At 46.0% G+C, this 21,246-nt stretch overlaps 1 protein-coding gene across 1 annotated transcript; it reads left to right on the forward strand.

The window, feature by feature from the left end:
* Nucleotides 1-10,085: 10,085 nt before the first annotated feature.
* Nucleotides 10,086-19,883, forward strand: LOC135057777 (retinol dehydrogenase 8-like). The gene is made up of 5 exons (XM_063963531.1): nucleotides 10,086-10,257; nucleotides 10,405-10,584; nucleotides 12,031-12,124; nucleotides 16,219-16,402; nucleotides 18,281-19,883. The coding sequence occupies exons 1-5, from the start codon at nucleotides 10,107-10,109 to the stop codon at nucleotides 18,518-18,520; spliced, it is 849 nt and encodes a 282-aa protein (XP_063819601.1). The 5' UTR covers nucleotides 10,086-10,106; the 3' UTR covers nucleotides 18,521-19,883.
* The last annotated feature ends 1,363 nt before the right edge of the window (nucleotides 19,884-21,246 follow it).

Consider the following 21,246-nt stretch of genomic DNA (forward strand, 5'->3'; position numbering starts at 1 on the left):
GAATGTGTAAGCTGTGTTGGTTTTAAAATGCATTTACGTTTGAGGACAAATGGCTTGGAAGCTTCTCACCTAGGAATTGAGATGCCGATGACCCTGGCACCTGGAAAGGGGTGTATGGACATGGACAAGCCATTTCTTTGAGATTGAGATGTGTCTCTGTGTAACTTTATAGACACATGCAGGTGAAAGGATTTGTTGCTGTCTTCTCTGAATATTGTGTGAACTGGGTTTGCATGGAGATGTTAGAGAGACAGGAACATGTTAATCAGATTGTGTTTCACAAATGCAAACTAGTGGGTTTCATTCAACAACAGTTTGATGTAACATTTCTTAGGCTGCATTATGTGTGATGCAGATTATGTTTAATTTACAGTATAAGAACGTTGTCTATGTGTGAGAGGGTGAATGCAATTGAAATGCAAGTTACATTTACATTTGTGAAAGAGACAGGAAGAATATAATCAGATTGTGTTTGGGAAAGCCACTGGTTTGGTTATATATGAAGAGGAGCAGGAATGTGCTTTATCTAATTCTTAACTTTTGAAATGTAACTTGTATTTCTTTATATTTTCTGCGATAACCTGATTGGTTGGAGAAGACAGGGAGGGCTTACCCCCCTGTGGTACTGTGTGTAGAACTGAGATAAAAAGAGGATGCCTGTGAGCCTCCAGGTAGTAGTTGTAGTAGTACCATCTTATTCTGCTGGAACATCTTGCTGTATGCTGTTGCTCCTAGCAATAGGGAAGAGTTCTCTTTAGAACTATTGAGCAAATAAAACATCATTGCCTCAAGAAGATTGCTTCATCTTGTGACCAACAGGGTTAGGCCAAACCTTGCCCCGTCCTCCGGCTGTCCAGGGAAGCACCTAAACGTCTCCAAGTTCCGCCTTCCGCCAGCTACCGGTAGGGGCCTAGCAAGTGGCTAGTGGGGATTCGTCAGCACCACACAGGTGTGGTAAGGCAGTGCGTCGGCACATACAGAGCAGAACCGTGGTTCCAAACGCCACGGCAGGTTAGGAGTTTGGTGGTGGCAGCATAAACCCGCCCACAACGCAGTGGGTGGAGTCAGTAACAGGCGGTTACTGACGGTAAGCGGGAATCCCCTATGTGGTCAGGCCTCGTGTGACTTGACCTTCCATTCTGTGTGCAGCCAACGGGACGCGAAAGCGGCGAGGGCTTTCGTACGGGACCGTCCTGACACAGAAATTGGTGGCATAGTGGTGGGATATTCCCAGGCGGCTTTTCATCACCCGATTGGAGAAGCCGAGTTACTCAGGAGAGGAGTAACTGCAGCGCAGGAGAACGCACAAGATGGCGGAATTCAGCGGAATGTCCAAGGATGATCTGGAGATCGTGTGCCAGGAGAAGGGTGTGGATATCCCTTTCAACGCGTCCAGAAGCGTCATGAAGGCGGCGCTCAGGAGCGTGCAGGAGTCCCATCAGGCAGAGGTGGAAAGCACTGACGGCATCAGCATCGCAGAGGACGGCCCAACAGTGGACCTTCGTAAGGAACCGGTGAGACCCACAAGCCCCGCCCACTCTCACAGCAGCAATGTTTCCAAGCAATCCCTAGCAGGGCCAGGATCCCAACGTCCCAGGGGGGGCGGCCCGGATACCCTAGCAGATCGGCTAGCGGAATTGGGGGAAAGGGCAACGGAGCAAGAGCGCTTGATCATCATCCAGATGTGGCGTGATGAGCGGGCACCACAGGCCGTGGTACCCCGGGAGCCGTTGTCAGCTGTTGTACACAGATCAGGACGTATTCAGTTTGCCAAGTTTGCAGACAGTGATGGGGACATTGATGGACATTTGCAAGTTTTTGAAAGGACTTGTAAACTACACGATCTACCCAAGTCAGAGTGGGTGAGACACCTTCTGCCCACTCTGCATGGAGAGGCCTTGGAGGCCTATCGAGGAGTGGCCACGGAGGACTGTGGGAACTACGACGAAGTCGCGAAGGCCCTCCTCCAGCGATTCTTCATCACTCCAGAGTCTTACAGGAAGAAGTTCAGAGACTTGCCCAAGAATCCTAGCAGCACCCATGAGCAGTTCGCCACCCAGCTGCGGCAGTACGTGGTGAAGTGGGTGAAGGATTCGGAAGCCACTACATGGGACGCACTGATAGACCTGATCTGCAGGGAGCAGTTCTACCGCAGGTGCGCCCCAGAAGTGAAGGAGTGGGTGCTAGATCGGGAGCCACCCAGCTTAAAGATGGCTGCCCAGTTAGCAGACAAGTATGTGGCAATTCGGCCACAGGGGCAGAAGCGCCCAGCCAGCAGCCAGCTCCAAAAGACTGCACCACAAAGGGGACACCCCTCTTCAACTCATCACCCGCAAAGACAAGCATCTTCAAACCCGGGTGCTCTTGGACAGCAACCGCACCGCAGCGTCCCAGCAACTGATCAGAGATCATCGGTGCCACGACTGGAGAAGAAGTGCTACGGCTGTGGGAAAATCGGACATCTGAGGATGAACTGTCCTGCATCCCAAGCACCCCAGACTCGTGCCCCAAATCCGAGTGCTGGAGCCCGGCTCGCTTGTTTGACGAGAGGAGATGAGCCTACAGAGACTGTTCCCCCTCCAGTCAGTCCGATGGAGTGTGGCGAGAGACAGGTGCACTCTGCGGAGAGAGTCACCTGCATGGCCAAACAGCCCCTACACAACATGTGGAGGCACCTGCAGCCGGTCCACGTGGGACCCCTGCAGGGGGAAGGCCTAAGAGACTCTGGGGCCTCAATCACTGTGGTGAGCCCCCACCTTATAGATCCTGCTGCAGTATTGCAGGGTCGCACTGCCAAGGTCACCCTGGCGGATGGAACAGAGAAAGCAGTTCCCATGGCAAGAGTCTACCTGGACTGGGGAGCTGGACCAGAGTTGCGAGAAGTTGCCGTCATGGATGGTCTCCCAACTGATGTGGTCCTAGGAAATGATCTGGGTGGTGGGATCGTCACTACGTTTGTTGGCGCCATTCCCCGGAGTCAAGTTCCAAAACCACCGTTGACATCAGCTACTCCAGCACAGCCCAGCCCAGAGGAAAAGACTACAGCTGCTAGACAACTGCCAGCACAGCCAACCACAGCATCAACCAGCCCAGAGGAAAAGATTACAGCGGCTAGATCAGTACATCGACCCCGCATGCCTTTTGCCTCTGGTATGCCTACGTCCCCTAGCAACGCAGAGGATGTCGGTTCCAGCTCGTTTGATCCTGTAGGGGTGCCCACTGATGCTCCTGACCCAAGTGGTTTGCCAACTCCGGCGGTGAGTATGAGAAACCACACTGACTTTTCCATGACTGACCCCTACCAGACTGACCCTAGTAGTCCCCACCTAGATCCCACTGTAGTGTGTCCCAATTTAGGAGAGATTGAGGGCCGCAGACAGGAGTTTAGGGAGGCTCAACCCTCTGACCCATCCCTGAAAGGCATGAGGCGCCACTCTGGCAGTGGCCTTGACAGGGTTGGGGCGGGGAGTTTGACCTGGAGGGAAGGGTTAAGGTACAGGGTAGCCAGGAAAGTGGGAGGGGATAGACCAGATAGGGAATGTGTCCAACTGGTCCCCCCAGGGAACGTTCCTGCGCAACCGGTGTCGGTTGCCAGCGAAACCCCTTTGGACAGTAACCCGGAGACAGACCGTACCCTGGAGTGCCTGACACAGAGCTTACCCTGGTCTGGAATGTCGGATGACGCCCAGACCAACTCTAAGGCTGGTGCCATGCGTTGGCAGCTGGGGCACTCCAGCGGTTGTGTTGTCTCTGGGCCTCTGCTCATAGGAGAACCCTTGCAGCAAGTTGCTGTGGACATAGCAGGTCCCCTGCCTGTGCGCAGTAGATCGGGGAAGACACGCAGTCTCCCTGTAGTGGATGCCACACAGGATCCAGAGGCTGGTGGTCTGGCCGCCATCCCTGTGGCACAGGTAGCGGACGAGGAGGAAGGAGTAGGCCTAGGTGACAGGGTAGGTTTCCCGAGTCATAGGTCGACGGAGGAGGATTGGAGGGCAGGTCTGACAGTTAGGGCAGACAGTTGCCAGATAGGTATGATGGAGGTGCAGTGCCTGGGGCACCATGTGGGAGGAGACAGGGGTAGGCCCAAACCAGAGGGGGTGGAGGCAACCAGAGGCTGTCCCCGACCCACATCACCCAGACCGGTACTGACCTTAGAATCTGTAAGGCCCTACGGACATGTTGTCATTGACTTTAGTCCTGTAGTGAACCCCTTGACAGAGATGGCTAGGAAGGGCATTCCCAAGTCAGTGGACTTTGCACCCACTTGCGAGTTGGCATTCCAGTCATTGAAGGAGGCTCGGGTACCTGCTCCAGTGCTGATGGCGCACATTCTTGACCAGGACTGTGTGTTACGAACTACTGCGCCACTGCACGGACTGGGAGCAGTACCGAGCCAGAAAGAGCCATATGGGCAGGAGCACCCTGTGGCCTGTTTGAGCAGGAAACTGCTATGGTGGGAGGTGGGGTATGCCACAGTTGGGACACCTGGGGTGGCATTTGTTTGTAACCAGCCCCCCGCCGTGGTGACTTACCACCTACCTGTTAGGTGGCTGCAACCTACCTTGGGGAAATTGGACAGACTTTTGTGGTGGAGCCTTGAACTTGGACTTCAGGTGGACTATTTGAACATTGTGCACCCACGAAGAGAGGCCCACTACACTAGGGATGAACTGTCTAGGCCGGAGCCTACACCCCCCAGGTAGCGTCCCCTTCACCCCAACGGACTGCGGGACCAGGACCCAAATCGTTGGGACATGGGTCCCTGGTTGACCCGCTTCAATGGGGGGGGGGAGGAGTGTGACCGGAGAGACTAACCAGCCACACGTGAAATGGCCGCGGCGGCACTGAAGGGGTTAACCCCTAGTGCCCGGCGCCATTACAAGGACAATGGGCGCTTAGCGCCACTTTTAAACTGTGCACTGGTGCTAAGCGCCATCTTTAAATGTAGTGTGAGTACTAGGCACCGGGTATTTAAAAATATATTTAATACTGTGTTTTCACCAATGTTATATTTAATGCAATAGCACAGTTGTAAGATTGCACATTTACATTGCATGCAAATGCCAGCACTTAGAAGGAATGTGTAAGCTGTGTTGGTTTTAAAATGCATTTTCGTTTGAGGACAAATGGCTTGGAAGCTTCTCACCTAGGAATTGAGATGCTGATGACCCTGGCACCTGGAAAGGGGTGTATGGACATGGACAAGCCATTTCTTTGAGATTGAGATGTGTCTCTGTGTAACTTTATAGACACATGCAGGTGAAAGGATTTGTTGCTGTCTTCTCTGAATATTGTGTGAACTGGGTTTGCATGGAGATGTTAGAGAGACAGGAACATGTTAATCAGATTGTGTTTCACAAATGCAAACTAGTGGGTTTCATTCAACAACAGTTTGATGTAACATTTCTTAGGCTGCATTATGTGTGATGCAGACTATGTTTAATTTACAGTACAGGTTGAGTATCCCTTATCCAAAATGCTTGGGACCAGAGGTATTTTGGATATCGGATTTTTCCGTATTTTGGAATAATTGCACACCATAATGAGATATCATGGTGATGGGACCTAAATCTAAGCACAGAATGCATTTATGTATCATATACACCTTATACACACAGCCTGAAGGTAATTTTAGACAATATTTTTTATAACTTTGTGCATTAAACAAAGTGTGTGTACAAACACACAATTAATTTATGTTTCATATACACCTTATACACACAGCCTGAAGGTCATTTAATACAATATTATTAATAACTTTGTGTATTAAACAAAGTTTGTGTACATTGAGCCATCAAAAAACAAAGGTTTCACTATCTCACTCAAAAAAGTCCGTATTTCGGAATATTCCGTATTTCGGAATATATGGATATGGGATACTCAACCTGTATAAGAACGTTGTCTATGTGTGAGAGGGTGAATGCAATTGAAATGCAAGTTACATTTACATTTGTGAAAGAGACAGGAAGATGATAATCAGATTGTGTTTGGGAAAGCCACTGGTTTGGTTATATATGAAGAGGAGCAGGAATGTGCTTTATCTAATTCTTAACTTTTGAAATGTAACTTGTATTTCTTTATATTTTCTGCGATAACCTGATTGGTTGGAGAAGACAGGGAGGGCTTACCCCCCTGTGGTACTGTGTGTAGAACTGAGATAAAAAGAGGATGCCTGTGAGCCTCCAGGTAGTAGTTGTAGTAGTACCATCTTATTCTGCTGGAACATCTTGCTGTATGCTGTTGCTCCTAGCAATAGGGAAGAGTTCTCTTTAGAACTATTGAGCAAATAAAACATCATTGCCTCAAGAAGATTGCTTCATCTTGTGACCAACAGGGTTAGGCCAAACCTTGCCCCGTCCTCCGGCTGTCCAGGGAAGCACCTAAACGTCTCCAAGTTCCGCCTTCCGCCAGCTACCGGTAGGGGCCTAGCAAGTGGCTAGTGGGGATTTCGTCAGCACCACACAGGTGTGGTAAGGCAGTGCGTCGGCACATACAGAGCAGAACCGTGGTTCCAAACGCCACGGCAGGTTAGGAGTTTGGTGGTGGCAGCATAAACCCGCCCACAATGCAGTGGGTGGAGTCAGTAACAGGCGGTTACTGACGGTAAGCGGGAATCCCCTATGTGGTCAGGCCTCGTGTGACTTGACCTTCCATTCTGTGTGCAGCCAACGGGACGCGAAAGCGGCGAGGGCTTTCGTACGGGACCGTCCTGTCACAGACGCGAATGCTCACAGGGGACAATGTGGCCGATTCGGACCCTTACACTAATGTGCAAAAATAGCTATGAAGCGATTTCTGCACATCTGCACATGCGCGTATGCTGGTACATGCACGTGCAAGGTCCTAAACCGCGTTCTCTTCAGAACGCAGTTTAAGAACTGGAGGGGGGCAGGAACAGGGCGTTGACACCACATTTTGCGGGCGTTGACGCTGTTTTAAGGGCGCAGTCTGGACAACGGAGGCGTGTCTGGACCATTGAAGGGGCGGGCCGCGGCACCTGCATGATGCCACACGCAGCTGATGCGGCCCTTAACAGGACGGGTAGCCGCCTGCCTTCGTAGCTAGGCTACGCAGGCAGGGGGCTACTCGAAACATGCGAAAGCGACGATGCTCTCGCATGTCTGCAGGTGAAGGGGGGATCTGGCATGTGGGGTGGACTAGCCCTGTGCTGTGCGTCCCCCCGCATGTCAAAGAAATTAATCGTAGATGTGCGTTTTCTCGCACATCTACTATCAAGTCTGAATTTGGCTGTATGATAGGGAAATAGATTGCAAATAGATTTTGTTCTACAAACTCTCCACACGCGCTCATGCCAAGTACACAATCAACCATCCAAGCATGGCCCTCTCTGCTCCCGTCTGTGCCCTGTCTATAGCAGAGTCCTGACTTGCACTGCCTGCATTCAAAGATGGCGCACACAGCAGTGCGCCTCTCCAGTAGTCACAAACCGACCTCCTAGGGTGACAACTAGATGAGCCATGCACATAAGAGAGCTGGAGCTTTGATGCATAAGGGGAATGTTGGGGCTCTCTCTTGTAAAGAAATGAGCATGACTCGTGAGGCGGCTGTGATAGCAGTGGTATGTAAAAGGGCATGAGGGGGTTCTCTGATGGCATATAAAGTAGCATGTGGAGGAGATGTCTGATGGCATATAAAGGGGCATGACTAGTCTGCAACTGTCATATAAGATGGCATAACTGTGCTCTAACCTGCATATAAATGGGCAACCGTAGGCTCTATCTGGCATATAAAGGGGCATGACTCATGAGGGGGCTATGATGACAATGGCATTTATAGGGGCATGAGGGGACTCTAGTATATCTAAGGGCATAAGGAGCCTCTGGTGACATATAAAGGGCATGTGGGGGCTGGGAAATGGGTTGGACACAATTGCTTAGCGGACAAGTGCAGGAAATTGGTTTGCAACTATATAACTTGGATCTGGGGCCCCTAAGCCTCTGGGCCCTATAGTAATAGCAACCCGTGCACCCACTATAGCCTCACCAATGCCCAAAAGCCTTGAATGCTCAATTGGGTATTGTTGTGACATACAGCAAAAAACGGTACTGTCCTAAGAAAACCAAGACCCATGGAAATCCTGTAGTTTCCTGTGAGATATGTGAACAATTCAGTCACAGTTTTCTTAGTGATAAACACAAATAAGGTAAAGATTTGGTGCTTACGGTGAGGAATAATAATAAAAAAAAAAGTGTCACTCTCTGATCCTCTTCCTGTTTACTGGTAAGTATATTGCACTTACAAAGTCACGGGGTCTATGTACTAAGCCTTGGAGAGAGATAAAGTGGACGTAGATAAAGTGCCAGCCAATCAGCTCCTAACTGTCATGGTACAGGCTGTGTTTGAAAAATGGCAGGAGTTGATTTGTAGGTACTTTGGAGCAGATGTATTAAACATAGAATTTGTCGGCAGATAAGAACCACTCAGCCCATCTAGTCTGCCCCTTTTTTTTTTTTTACCATATTTTTAGCTCAATCCTTATTTGATCCTTATTTCTTTGTAAGGATATCCTTATGTCTATCCCATGCATATTTAAATTGCTCTACTGTCTTAGCCTCTACCACCTCTGATGGGTGGCTATTCCACTTGTCCACTACCCTTTCTGTGAAGTAATTTTTCCGCAAATTTCCCCTGAACTCCCACCTCCAGTCTCAGTGCATGTCCTCGTGTCCCATTGCTTCTCTTCATTTGGAGAATGTTTCCCTCCTGGACTTTGTTAAAACTCTTGATATATTTGAAAGTTTCTATCATGTGCCCCCTTTCCCTTCTCTGCTCCAAACTATACATATTAAGATTTCTTAGTCTTTCTGGGTATGTATTTTAGTTCCCCTTTCTGTACAGTCTCCAACTCCAATGTATTAATATCCTTTTGAAGATATGACCTCCAGAATTGAACACAGTATTCTAGATGAGGCCGTACCAATGACCTATACAGTGGCATTATTACCTCTTTCTTTCTGCTGCTGATTCCTCTCCCAATGCAGCCAAGCATCTGACTTGCCTTTCTCATTGCTTTGTTACATTGCTTACCTGCCTTTAAGTCATCTGAAATAGTGACTCCTAGATCCCTTTCCTCCTCAGTAGTTTCCAGTATAGTGCCATTAATACTATATTTAGCCTTTGGATTTTTGAGACCCAAGTGCATGATTTTGCATTTTTTGGCATTAAACTGTAATTGCCACACTCTTGACCATTTCTCTAGTCTACCTAGATTCTTAATAATTTGTTTTACCAGACCTGGTGTGTCTACCCTGTTGCATACCTTTGTGTCATCTGCAAAAAGGCATACTTTCCCTTTAATACCATTTGCAATGTCACCAATAAAGATATTAAAAAGCACTGGTCCAAGTACAGATCCCTGGGGTACTCCACTGGTAACATTTCCCTCCTGTAAATGCACTCCATTAACCACAACTCTCTGTTTTCTATCCTGCAACCAAGATCTTATCCATTCAATAATCCTAATATCCAATCCCAAACTTTCAAGTTTATTTAGCAGTCTGCGATGTGGAACAGTGTCAAAAGCCTTACTAAAGTCTAGATAAGCTATATCCACGGCTCCACCTTTATCCATCACTTTAGTCACACAGTCAAAAAAGTCAATAAGATTTGTTTGACATGATCTCCCCCCAGTGAATCCATGCTGTTTGGGATCCTGTAAATTACTGGATTTACCTTAGCCTGGACTGAAGCCTGGTGAAGTGATAAAGTGGAAGGTGATAACGTACCGGCCAATCAGCTCCTGTCATTTTTAAACCAAGCTTGGAACTTGTCAGTTAGGAGCTGATTGGCTGGTGTGTTATCACCTTCCACTTTATCACTTCACCAGCTTTAATAAACATGCCCCTTTATCTCTGTCCAGTTTATCCATATCCAAGGCTTCGTACAAAGACCCCATAGTCTTTTATTAGATGGTAATGTTTTCTCACCACATTCATTCACCTGACATAAGTTGAGCTACATACTGTTTGAGCTGTATGAATAATTCATGCTGTTAGTCTGAGCTGATAATATGAAATTGTGGGACAAAAGGCCACATAGTGCTGATCACTGACTTATACTGTCCTTTTTCTACAGTCATTGCTACCATGCGCAACCTATCAAAGCGGAAACCTTTGGAGGAAGCAGCAGGAGACACCCTTCATAGAACACTGGAGATAAAAGAACTGGATGTCCAGAGTGAACAGTCGATCAGAGAATGTGTGGACAGCATCCCTCAGAGACATATAGACATTCTCAGTGAGTGGTGCGTTCTATGACTGACAATGGAAGAGTTAAATAAATAAATACATACTATATTTTATATATTTACTGTTCATCTTGAGACCAATGCTCCTACTTAAATGTTTCCAAAGAATATTGTTACTAGGCACAATTCTGTTTCAGTTAATAATGCAGGAGTGGGGCTCATTGGACCCATAGAGTGCCAGTCCATAGAGAACATGCAAGGCGTCTTCGAAACCAACTTCTTTGGAGTTGTAAGGATGATAAAGGAAGTTTTTCCTGACATGAAAAAGAGGAGAAGCGGGCACATTCTGGTGATGAGCAGTGTGATGGGATTACAAGGTACTTACATGAGCAATAATAGCACATATTGGATGTACCAGCCATAATTCAATATCGCTGTCATTTGTTTGCTTCTATAGTGATGCTTCTTCATACCACACCGGAGGCTAGTGGGCTGATTCTAAGTCAGGACGCAAATGGAGAGTTTTTTCCTTATAGCCTATGCACAGATGCATCTGTCTGTCCTAATCTGAGTAGTATGGAACTTTATCTGTGCCTGTTTCTACACCTAGCTAGCATGGGGCTGGTGCAAGTGCCAATACTAATGATGATGATTGCAGCAGTTGGTATAAAATCAGTAGGCACCACAGGTTTCCGCTTGTAGATGCATGAACACTTCCATTTGCCCTATGGATTCTTGTATTAGCATAAGGTACTAAACATGGCTACTACATCCACGCTGTGTACAACTCAGATTCAGCCCATAAGTGCGCACAGTTTGTTCTACCTGTTTCTGTCTGGCTACCTGTTTCTTCATCCAGGTACTCCAGCTACCTCCTATGTTCTAAAGACACTGGTGGGCTTCTGACTAAATGTACTCTGGTGTTTGTTGCATGGGGTAAACAAACAAGGGGTGTATGTACTAAGCCTTGGAGAGAAGTAAAGTGGACGGAGATAAAGTACCAGCCAATCAGCTCCTAACTGTCATGTTACAGGCTGGGTTTGAAAAATGACAGTTAGGAGATGGTTTGTTGGTACTATTAGGTAAATGTATTATAGCGGCACGATGCAACACTCCCTGCTTCGCCTCATTACTAAGGCGAAGCAGGAAGGGACATCGACAATATGTTTTAACATCTTGTCTGCCGAAGTGCGCTCCCCCCTCCGGCGATGTCCCGTGAGCACACTGCGCATCAGCTTAGTGCTTACCTGCTGTGTCTCCCTGCCCAGCTCCTCTGCGCATGCGGGGGATCTCGCTACTCACATGAGATCCCCAAAGCAATCTGGAGCCGGCACCCGCCACTGCCAGGGACAGCTCTGTCCCTCCTGTGGTGTATGGACATCGCCACCTGCAGCTGTCAAAATCAACAGCTGAAGGTGTCGGAACAATGACCGATACTGATCGGTCATACATTGCCCAAGTATATCGGCCTGCTATCTTTTAGATAGCAGCACCGATATGGACTGAGGCACATAGCACTGTGCCCGCACCGCAGCTATCATACATGGGGGGAAGCAATATATTGTACATAACGTGCGCTGATACCGCTTCTCCCTCATAATGACTGTTCATACATTTACCCCTTTATCTCCGTTCACTTTATCTATCTCCAAGGCTTAGTACATATACCCCTTTGAATGTAACTGTCACTGAGTGACGGACTGAGTAAAGTCCATTGTTCAGCATTACGGAGTATGGTGGTACTTTGTAAGTAATGGATAATAATAAAAGCAAAGTATTTATCTATACCTCTCTCAATAACATAATCCATTTTATCCTGTCAGGAATTGTATTCAATGATATCTATGCAGCTTCGAAGTTCGCTGTTGAAGGGTTCTGTGAGAGCCTGGTATTCCAAGCCCTGAAATTTAATATTTTGTAAGTGCAACATCCATTTCTGTCACATGTGGGAGCAGAAAATGTTTTGTTAAGTGGTGAGAATGTCATTTGCAGCAAGCAGAATGGGAACTGAGTGTCTAAATTATTCTCGCTGGATTGTCAGTAACTATCAGTAGCAATCTTGCTGAGATCATACACCTACATATTACATTACATTTGAAAATTAAACTTACTAATGTTATTCACGAGTATTTCAATTTACAAAAAGTATATATTAGTTCCATAGTACTGTATATCAGATTTGGGGGTTTAAGGCAAAACACTGCTATTTCTAAGCACATCTGGAGGTTCATTGATGAATAATGTTTAGGAGTTATAACTTCCAGTCTACTGAGCAAAAACACTGCTACTCGCTGAAGTCAGCAAAATGTTTTATTGCATCATCAATGTGCTGATTTTTATACATATCTACTTATCAGGTACACTATAAATGTTTGCTTAGAATAAAGGAAAAATCACATTAATACAGTAACTAAAGTCATGCGGGTGGTTCTTTTATTGCAAACATAGGGGAAGATCAGACAAGTATAATATATAAGAATAAACGGGTGGTCTTCTGTTTGCCGGCGGTCGGGCTCCCGGCGCTCAGTATACCGGCGCCGGGAGCCCGACAGCCGGCATACCGACACTTATTTTCCCTCGTGGGGGTCCACGACCCCCATAGAGGGAGAATAAAATAGTGTGGCGCGCGTAGCGCGCCACCGTGCCCGTAGCGTGGCGAGCGCAGCGAGCCCGCAAGGGGCTCATTTGCGCTCGCCAAGCTGTCGGTAAGCCGGCGGTCGGGCTCCCGGCGCCGGGATGCTGGGCGCCGGGAGCCCGACCGCCGGCCAGCCGTAGTGAACCCGAATAAACAGTGGCAAACCTTTCAATATATGTCACAGAATCCTAATGTTACATCACATATTGGGGGTCATTCCGAGTTGATCACTTGCTAAGCAGTTTTTAGCAGCCATACAAACGCATAGCCGCTGCCCACGGGTGGGGGTGTATTTTCGCTTTGCAGGAGTGCAAACGCCGGTGCAGCAGAGCAGCTGCAAACACGTTTTGTGCAGAACAAGACCAGCCCTGTAGTTACTTATCCTGTGCGATGATTGCTGCGACGAGTGACACGGTGATGTCAGATACCCGCCCAGCAAACGCCCGGCCACGCCTGCATTTTTCCAAACACTCCCAGAAAACGGTCAGTTGACACCCAGAAACTCCCACTTCCTGTCAATCTCCTTGCGATCGGCTGTGCGACCGAAAGCTTCGCTAGAACCTGTGCAAAACCATGATGCTCTTTGTACCCGTACATCGCGCGTTCACATTGCGGTGCATACACATGCGCATATTAGCCGTTTTTTCACTGATCGCTACGCAGCGAACAACGGCAGCTAGCCATCAACTCGGAATGACCCCCATTAAGTAGGGATGTGTGATTTGGTTCTTTAGGAATCCAAACTCACTCAGATTTTGCTGTTAAGAACTAAACCAAATCCAGATTCAATTCTCCTGAGGAGATCTTATCCAAACCAAGTCCCAGTTCGGATCTTTCTGTGGATCGGAATTCAGAGTTTAAAACCAAATTTCATGTTTTGGATTGCAAAAATTACGTAATTTTAGTTGCTTTAATCCAAGTTTAAAAAATCCAAAACCCAAAGTTTGGATTTTAAATCCAAATTCCGAACCAGAACACTTGAGGGTGGTTTTCCAAAACCAAAAGACGACGATGAAATTAGAACCAAAATCAAAACATGAGACATCTCTAATATTAAGCTTAGTCAACCTGTTTTCATTAGAGTTTGTCCGTGGTAGTGTGACAGGAGCTTGGTGTTTACAGGGCTTACCACGTCCAGGCAATGAATGCTGGGTTGTTTGTGTTTGGTATACACAGTGTGCCACAATGTGTTGCCCCTGCATGATCCCCTCTTCTAACCAGAGGCAGTGATAAACACTGGGGGCAGATGCAAGGCTAGGAATTGTTTCCTCTGGTCACTTACTGTGCTAAAAGATGGTTGTGCCCTACAAAACCATCTCTATGCTTCTATATTATATGTTACGGGAAATCACTGTGATGCCATCCTGGCAGACAAGCTAGGATGGAATAGCTAAAACAGATCCATGGTAATAAAAATCTAAAACTGGGATGGCCATAGACCAAGGCTGGCCAGACTTTTGGAGTCGGTGATCTACTTTGAAAGCTGAAAAGCTTTTGTGATCTACCTACGTGGGATAATTGCCTGTGGCGCGCCCAAAAAAGGGGCATGGCATAACAAAAAAGGGGCGTGGTATAACAAAAAAGGGACGTAGCCTTGCTGCACAGGGTGTAATGACTGTCTCGTACGAAATCACACATTGGCCCCCGCAGGTAAAAACCTCAAACACATATGCCCCCACAGTGCCACATATGCTCCCACATATGCCCACGGTGCCACATATGCCCCACAGTGCCACATATGCCCCCACAGTGCCATGTGCCCACAGTGCCAGATATACTTACTTTAGCTGGCTGTCTCCCCGCTGGCTGGATCCTGCTCCCGCTTCCCGCCGCTGCTGCTGTCCTGCTGCCGCCGGCGCTTACTGGATCAAACCAGATCCAGCAGGCGTACAGGCTCCTCACATCGCGTTCTCAATTGTGCATTGCGTGGGTGCGCAGCTGACGTCATGACATCACCCGCGTAATGCATCATTGGGAATGCTCCGGACTCAGGCGGCAGTGGTGGCAAGTCACACTTGGATCACGATCTACCCGCGAGAGCTCCGCGATCTACCGGTAGATCGCGATCGACATTTTGGCCGCCTCTGCCATAGACCATGAATGGTGTGTCATTGATGGACATTTGATGATGGTGAACATCAGCAGCAATGGGAAAGTGAGTAGATGGTGGATACCATTTGCACATATGAAGCAAATAACCTGTGCATGCTTGATTGGGGACCATTCATGGATCGACCATCTATAGTTTCCTTCTGATAGTTAAAATCATTCACTATCAATGCCTGTAAAATTGATGGACACCCGTAATCTAGCAACTGGTGTTGTAACTACTAAGAGATCCAGTTTGCGTTATATCATATTTATCTATTGTTTTCACCCTGTGCTCCAGGAAATCTGTGTAGTGGGGCGAGACATGGTGCTATATCGTGGGGTGCATGGCCATGATGACATAATGAATCATGTCATCACACCCTGACACTTTACTGGGGAAGAGGGTGCGATGGAAAGGGTTGCCTACCCAACTGGGAGCCCAGGAGGACTCCCTCAAATTCACAAGTTTCCTGTGAATTATAGTTATTGGATCAATTGTTCTTAAAATGAGGGAAACTTATTTGTCTGTAGGAAAACTCCTACACATGGCAAAGCCAGTACTTTATGGGCCTCATAGCAGTGCTTCTAGGGAGACACCTCTCTGCAGCATTTTATGCCCCTTAATAGTGCCCTAGTTCCTAGCTGCCAGTAAACATTATGCAACACAGTACCCCCAATGCACATTAAGACATAGTGTCCCCAGTTCACATTAAGCCACATTACAGTGCCCCAGTTCAATTATGTACATTATAATGCCCTCTAGTTCATTTCATACCATATTGCAATGAGCAAGTCTAGGGGTATAACTAGATATATTTAGGCCCCAAAGCAAAAGTTTGTAAGGGCACCTATGTACCACCCAATGGTGAAAAATATATATAACACATGTAAACTTTATAAGGGAAGACGGGCCCCTCTCAGCTCTGGGCCTCATAGCAGCTGCACTCCCTGCATCTATGGTAACTATGCCCTTGCTCCTACAAGTCTCTCTTGCAAATAATTTTTATAAAAAAAAAATGTATAGGACAAACCATGGACCTGTTTTTCTGTGTAGCTCTATATGAAATTGAGTATGTTTGGAATCCCTGCACATGCCAGATTGAGGGGAATAGAAGAAATGTCAGAATCTTTTTGTTTGATTGTTCTGAATATGTAAAAATAACCATGGAAAAAAATATCAGAACATTTTTCATTCCTTTTTTGATATTTGTAATATATTGTAGAATTGCAATTATTGTAATAAATCCTTGTATTGCTCAGAGAACAAATGATTTCTTTATTTCAGCCTTACGCTGATAGAGCCAGGTCCTGTGATGACAGAATTTGAGTTGAAAGTTTTTGAAGATGCTATACTTGGGGATTACTCCAACACAGACCAAGAGACTACAGATATGTTTACAAACTATTACTTGAAGAACACCAAAGCCATATTTTCTAGTCTTGGGCAGACTCCCGAGGAAGTTGCTGAGGCAAGTTCAGAATGAACACCTTGGTTGAATTTTTGCAAAATTTGGTGTACAGAAAAATACTCTATAGCAACCAGCTATTTAATTTTCTGAATTTTACTTTGGAAAAATTATATATATATTTACTACAGGCAGATTGTGAGCTTGGTGGAGAAGTTGATTGCAAAAACATTGGTGGACAACAGGGTTTGATCCATTATTATGGTTATTCCTCATAAGACCACAAGTTTACTTCAGCTGTGACCATTTGAACACATAGCAGCTAGACGGGCTGAACTGTCATTAATACCCCTTTCACATTGCCAATGTCGGATCCCACCCGGGAACTGGAAACGGGTCCTTCCCGGTGGGATCCGGCATTGGACCCTAACAGGAGGCTAACCAACCTGGCAATATGGGCTGGTTGCTAAAGCGGCGGGGGGCGGAGCCGGCAGCGGGGTGGAGGCAACGCTGGAGGATGAGCTCATCTCCGTGCCGCTTCACCCTACTGTAGTGAACGGGTCCCGGGTCGCATCGACCCGGGAACCCGTTCACGCTGCCACTGTCCCAGTATTCAACCCGAGAATAACCCTTCTTTATGCCTGGGTTGAATTACCGGGTCAGGCGACTCGGCAATTCCACCATGGCGCTTTCACACCGCACACTGACCCGTGTCGACCCGGCAGTATGCCGGGTCGATTCCGGGTTATTTGTGCGGTGTGAAAGGGGTATTAGCCACTCGTCTGGTAGCCCCCAGGTTAATTTTGATGGTGAGCTCCTCCACTGTTGTGTGTCAGTTGGTCCTCCTGCAACTACGTAGCCGACGTTCACCTCTCACATCAATGGCACGCGGTGCGCCGCAATTTCCACGTCGGCTATTTGCAATGGTGCGATTTGTCCAGTCATGATACACCTTCACCACTGCAGCATGCGAACAGTTCACGAACTGCGCTGTTTCACAAATACTGCCACCCTTGGCCCGAAAGCTGATACTCATCCCTTTTTGATGAAGGCCATATGAAATACTTGGAATTTAGCTGTTTTTGCATCCACTTCAGCAACTTCCATGTACAGTATGTTCAGTGTTTACACACATGGGAAATCGATACGTGATAAATATCGATTTTCAATTATCATACAATATACTATGACATTTTAGCAGTATAAATATACTAACATGTTAGCGGTTATGTGAAATGTAATTTTTTTATGTATTGTATCCTATATTTCATGGAATGACCCATATAAGCATATTTTTTTCTCCAGTGCTAAACTGTATTTATAGTTCCTTTTTGTAAAATATTCAGGATTATGGCAGTAATGCACATTTAGGTCTGACAAAAAGTATCGATTAAGAGTGATACTTTTTGTCACACAAATGAACACATAATAAACACAAGTAGCAAGACATCAGGAAATAAATACAGGTTGAGTATCCCATATCCAAATATTCCAAAATACGGAATATTCCGAATTACGGACTTTTTTGTGTGAGAGTGAGATAGTGAAACCTTTGTTTTTTGATGGCTCAATGTACACAAACTATGTTTAATACACAAAGTTATTAAAAATATTGTATTAAATGACCTTCAGGCTGTGTGTATAAGGTGTATATGGAACATAAATGAATTGTGTGAATGTACACACACTTTGTTTAATGCACAAAGTTATAAAAAATATTAGCTACAATTACCTTCAGGCTGTGTGTATAAGGTGTATATGTAACATAAATGCATTCTGTGCTTAGATTTAGGTCCCATCACCATGATATCTCATTATTGTATGCAATTATTCCAAAATACGGAAAAATCCCATATCCAAAATACCTCTGGTCCCAAGCATTTTGGATAAGGGATACTCAACCTGTACTGAATTACTAACGTGCGATTGTTATTGTTGCAGCACACCCTACGTGTAATCACCATGGAGTCGCCCCCTTTTCGCTACCAGACTAACCAGGTCTACACACCTCTTACTGCACTGAAATATGCCGATTCTAGGGGCGAGCTGGTGACCGACTTATTCTACAAGTTAGTTTTCCAACATGACACATTAATGCAGGCCAGCCTTCGTGCTATCAAGTTCATCCGCTGGAAAGCACCGAAAGTCCAACAAGGAGCAAGGATTTTGGGATTTATATAGGATATCCGTTTTACAGAACAACTATAAACCTATGAATGTTGTATTTGTGACCCAGCTCATCCAAGGCGCTTCTTCTGCAAGCTCCGTGTTAAAAGTGCAAGCAAGCAAATGTGCAACTTTTTTTTTATGCCAAACTCATTTTATTGTTTCAAAAACATTTGTCAAAAACAAACTTAGTTCTTGGGTTTCAAAGTGTGAACACCAGCTACCTAGTAGTGTAGATGTTTAGCTGCATGATGGGTTAGGAAAATCGTGAAAGTTGGTGATCAGACCACCTGTGGAGCAAGCCATGTAATGGCGGAGAGCCTTGTCCCTTGGAGAACGGAGAACTAACTGATGCACAGTCTGTGACAGCCACCGAGCCGTGAGTTTCACTTCCCACTTCCAAGCACTAAAATATCTGCCCATGGGTCCCAAGAGAGGTCACTCTAATCTCTCATCCACCACTTTGATGCTGTAGACATTGCATCTATAGATCTAGAGACAACTAGAACTTTATAATAAATCTTTTGCATATTTACCAACTATCGCCTTCAATGTCATCACTGTTTTCAATAGTAGTTTACTTAAACATGAATCAGTCACTGATAGCCTTAAGTTTACATATACATAGAGAACATATGGACCTTATAAGTAGTAGAACATAGTTAATAATAGTTATAAAATACAAGTAATGCCAAAGATATACAGACATCCATAAATAGCACTTGTGTACCAGTGTGACATGCCAGGTGACAAGTCTACAGTATTCGCAGTTACTTGCACACAGTCATTGTCATCTCACCAGACTGCAGACTTCAGATTGTTAAATGGAGAAATGGCCACAGTAACGGATGCTGCACCCATTTTATAGCATGGGATTGCATGAGCAACATACAGTACACTAATAGTATATCTCATACCTCCCACCATGACCCATTCCAGGAGGGACAAAATGCTCTACTTCTGGACTTCCCTCCTTTCTTATCAATTAACCTCTTCAGCACTGGTGATGGCAATCATAAATTAAGAGAACAGCCAGGAAGAGAGGTATGGTTTACATGGCTGATAACTGTGAGTGAGTGGAGACTAGAGGGAAGAGGTTGTTTCCTGCATCTACCACAGATGTACTCAAAAATAAAGATGACACTATATCAAATGTTGTAAGTTGTGACTATTCAGCTATTCCAGCAGGACTACAAATTCCAGCATGTCTGAGCAGCTAGCTCTAAAAAATGGTGCCATGTGAAGTTGCCCATCAGCTGGATAGTTATATGTTGCTACAATTACCCTCAGTGCTGGTGAATAGCCATTCCATTGGGTTTTTGCATTAACAAAATGTACCTGTGTAAAAACCAATAGTGGCCAATCCCAATTACATTTCACCAATCAAGTGCAAGTTAGAGAATGAAGACAAATGATTAATTGATTGATATAGGTAGTTGCACATTTGCAGCTTGCACTAACAAACTTCCATCGCTGATCATTTACAGTACAAACATGTAATCTTGGGAACACCCCGAGAAAGCATGTTTTTCTATTATACATCAGGATCCTATTTTTGTGGAACTGCATTTATTTGACCATCTGCTATCATTTCTAATGTGACTTGCGGGGTAGCGTACTAATTGTTGAAAGACAGACTGCAATCCAGCAACTTGTAGAGCATATTGTCTGCATGGAGGCACTTTAAAAAAGGCAGTATGGTGAGGTCACCTAGCCTTGTACATTGCATCTAAATAGGTGAGTCTGGGCGTCCAGTGTCACTGCTTTCTTATTGTCCATTTTAAGCTTATTCACAGGCTGCAAATCGTTATATCTTTATGCAAAGATCCACATCAGTGTTTCAGAACCTCGGTCCTCAAGGGACACTAATGCAGGGTACACACTAGGACATACCTGCCTACCTGACCTTCTCCATGAGGGAGAAAATGCTCTGTTCCTGGACTTTCCTGGTAATGTATGATTGCCATCACCTGTAGTGAAACACCTTTCTTATCAATTAACTAGCTCACCACAGGTGATGGCAATCATACATTACCAGGAAAGTCCAGGAACAGAGCATTTTCTCCCTCATGGAGAGGGTCAGGTAGGCAAGTATGCACTAGGATAACAGATCAGCCAGATCTATTACCAATTGTCAGCTCAATATGTTGCGCCTGACATACTGTACAACTGGGCGGCCATTTACATTTACATGTTGGTTAACGGTGGCCTCTGCAGCAAGTGTACGGGCGGTCAGCTGACTCCTGTACACACTGCATGATGCACCAATATATCTGCAGATATACTGGTTATCGGCCATGCTGCACATCCGACACATTATTCCTGCGAATTATGTCATTCACAGACATATCGCTAGTATACACACGCCAACACGCCCACGATATATCGGCCGTTCAATTGAGCAGCTGATATATAATCGCACAGTGAGGCTCATTCAAGTTGCAAATCGGCTATTGTACACACATTGGTCGTTGTTTTCTTACTATGCATGTGTCTGAGCTGCAGTACGTACATGCAGCAGGTGAATTACCTTTGCTGTCTCACCGAGGAAGTAGTCGTAAAGTGAGTGATAGGAAGACAGAGTTAGGTGGTGAGAATGGAGATTGGTCAGATAATTGCACGCTGTTTTGTGGGCGAGCATAAATTAGCTGTTGCGATCTTACTTGCTACTAGAGCCCTCAGCATCCCGGGAAAGCAGGTCAGCCTGTGCATCTTCAATGGCTCCGACATGACCTGATTTG

This window comes from Pseudophryne corroboree, chromosome 3, assembly GCF_028390025.1.
Source record: "Pseudophryne corroboree isolate aPseCor3 chromosome 3, aPseCor3.hap2, whole genome shotgun sequence".
Classification (NCBI taxonomy): Eukaryota; Metazoa; Chordata; class Amphibia; order Anura; family Myobatrachidae; genus Pseudophryne; species Pseudophryne corroboree.

Excerpts from the sequence above, each read along its gene's own strand:
- LOC135057777 (XM_063963531.1), top strand. The coding sequence starts at position 10,107 with ATGCGCAACCTATCAAAGCGGAAACCTTTGGAGGAAGCAGCAGGAGAC. Across the intron at positions 12,125-16,218 it reads GCCCTGAAATTTAATATTTT|CCTTACGCTGATAGAGCCAG; the intron begins GTAAGTGCAACA and ends TCTTTATTTCAG. Across the intron at positions 16,403-18,280 it reads CTCCCGAGGAAGTTGCTGAG|CACACCCTACGTGTAATCAC; the intron begins GCAAGTTCAGAA and ends TTATTGTTGCAG.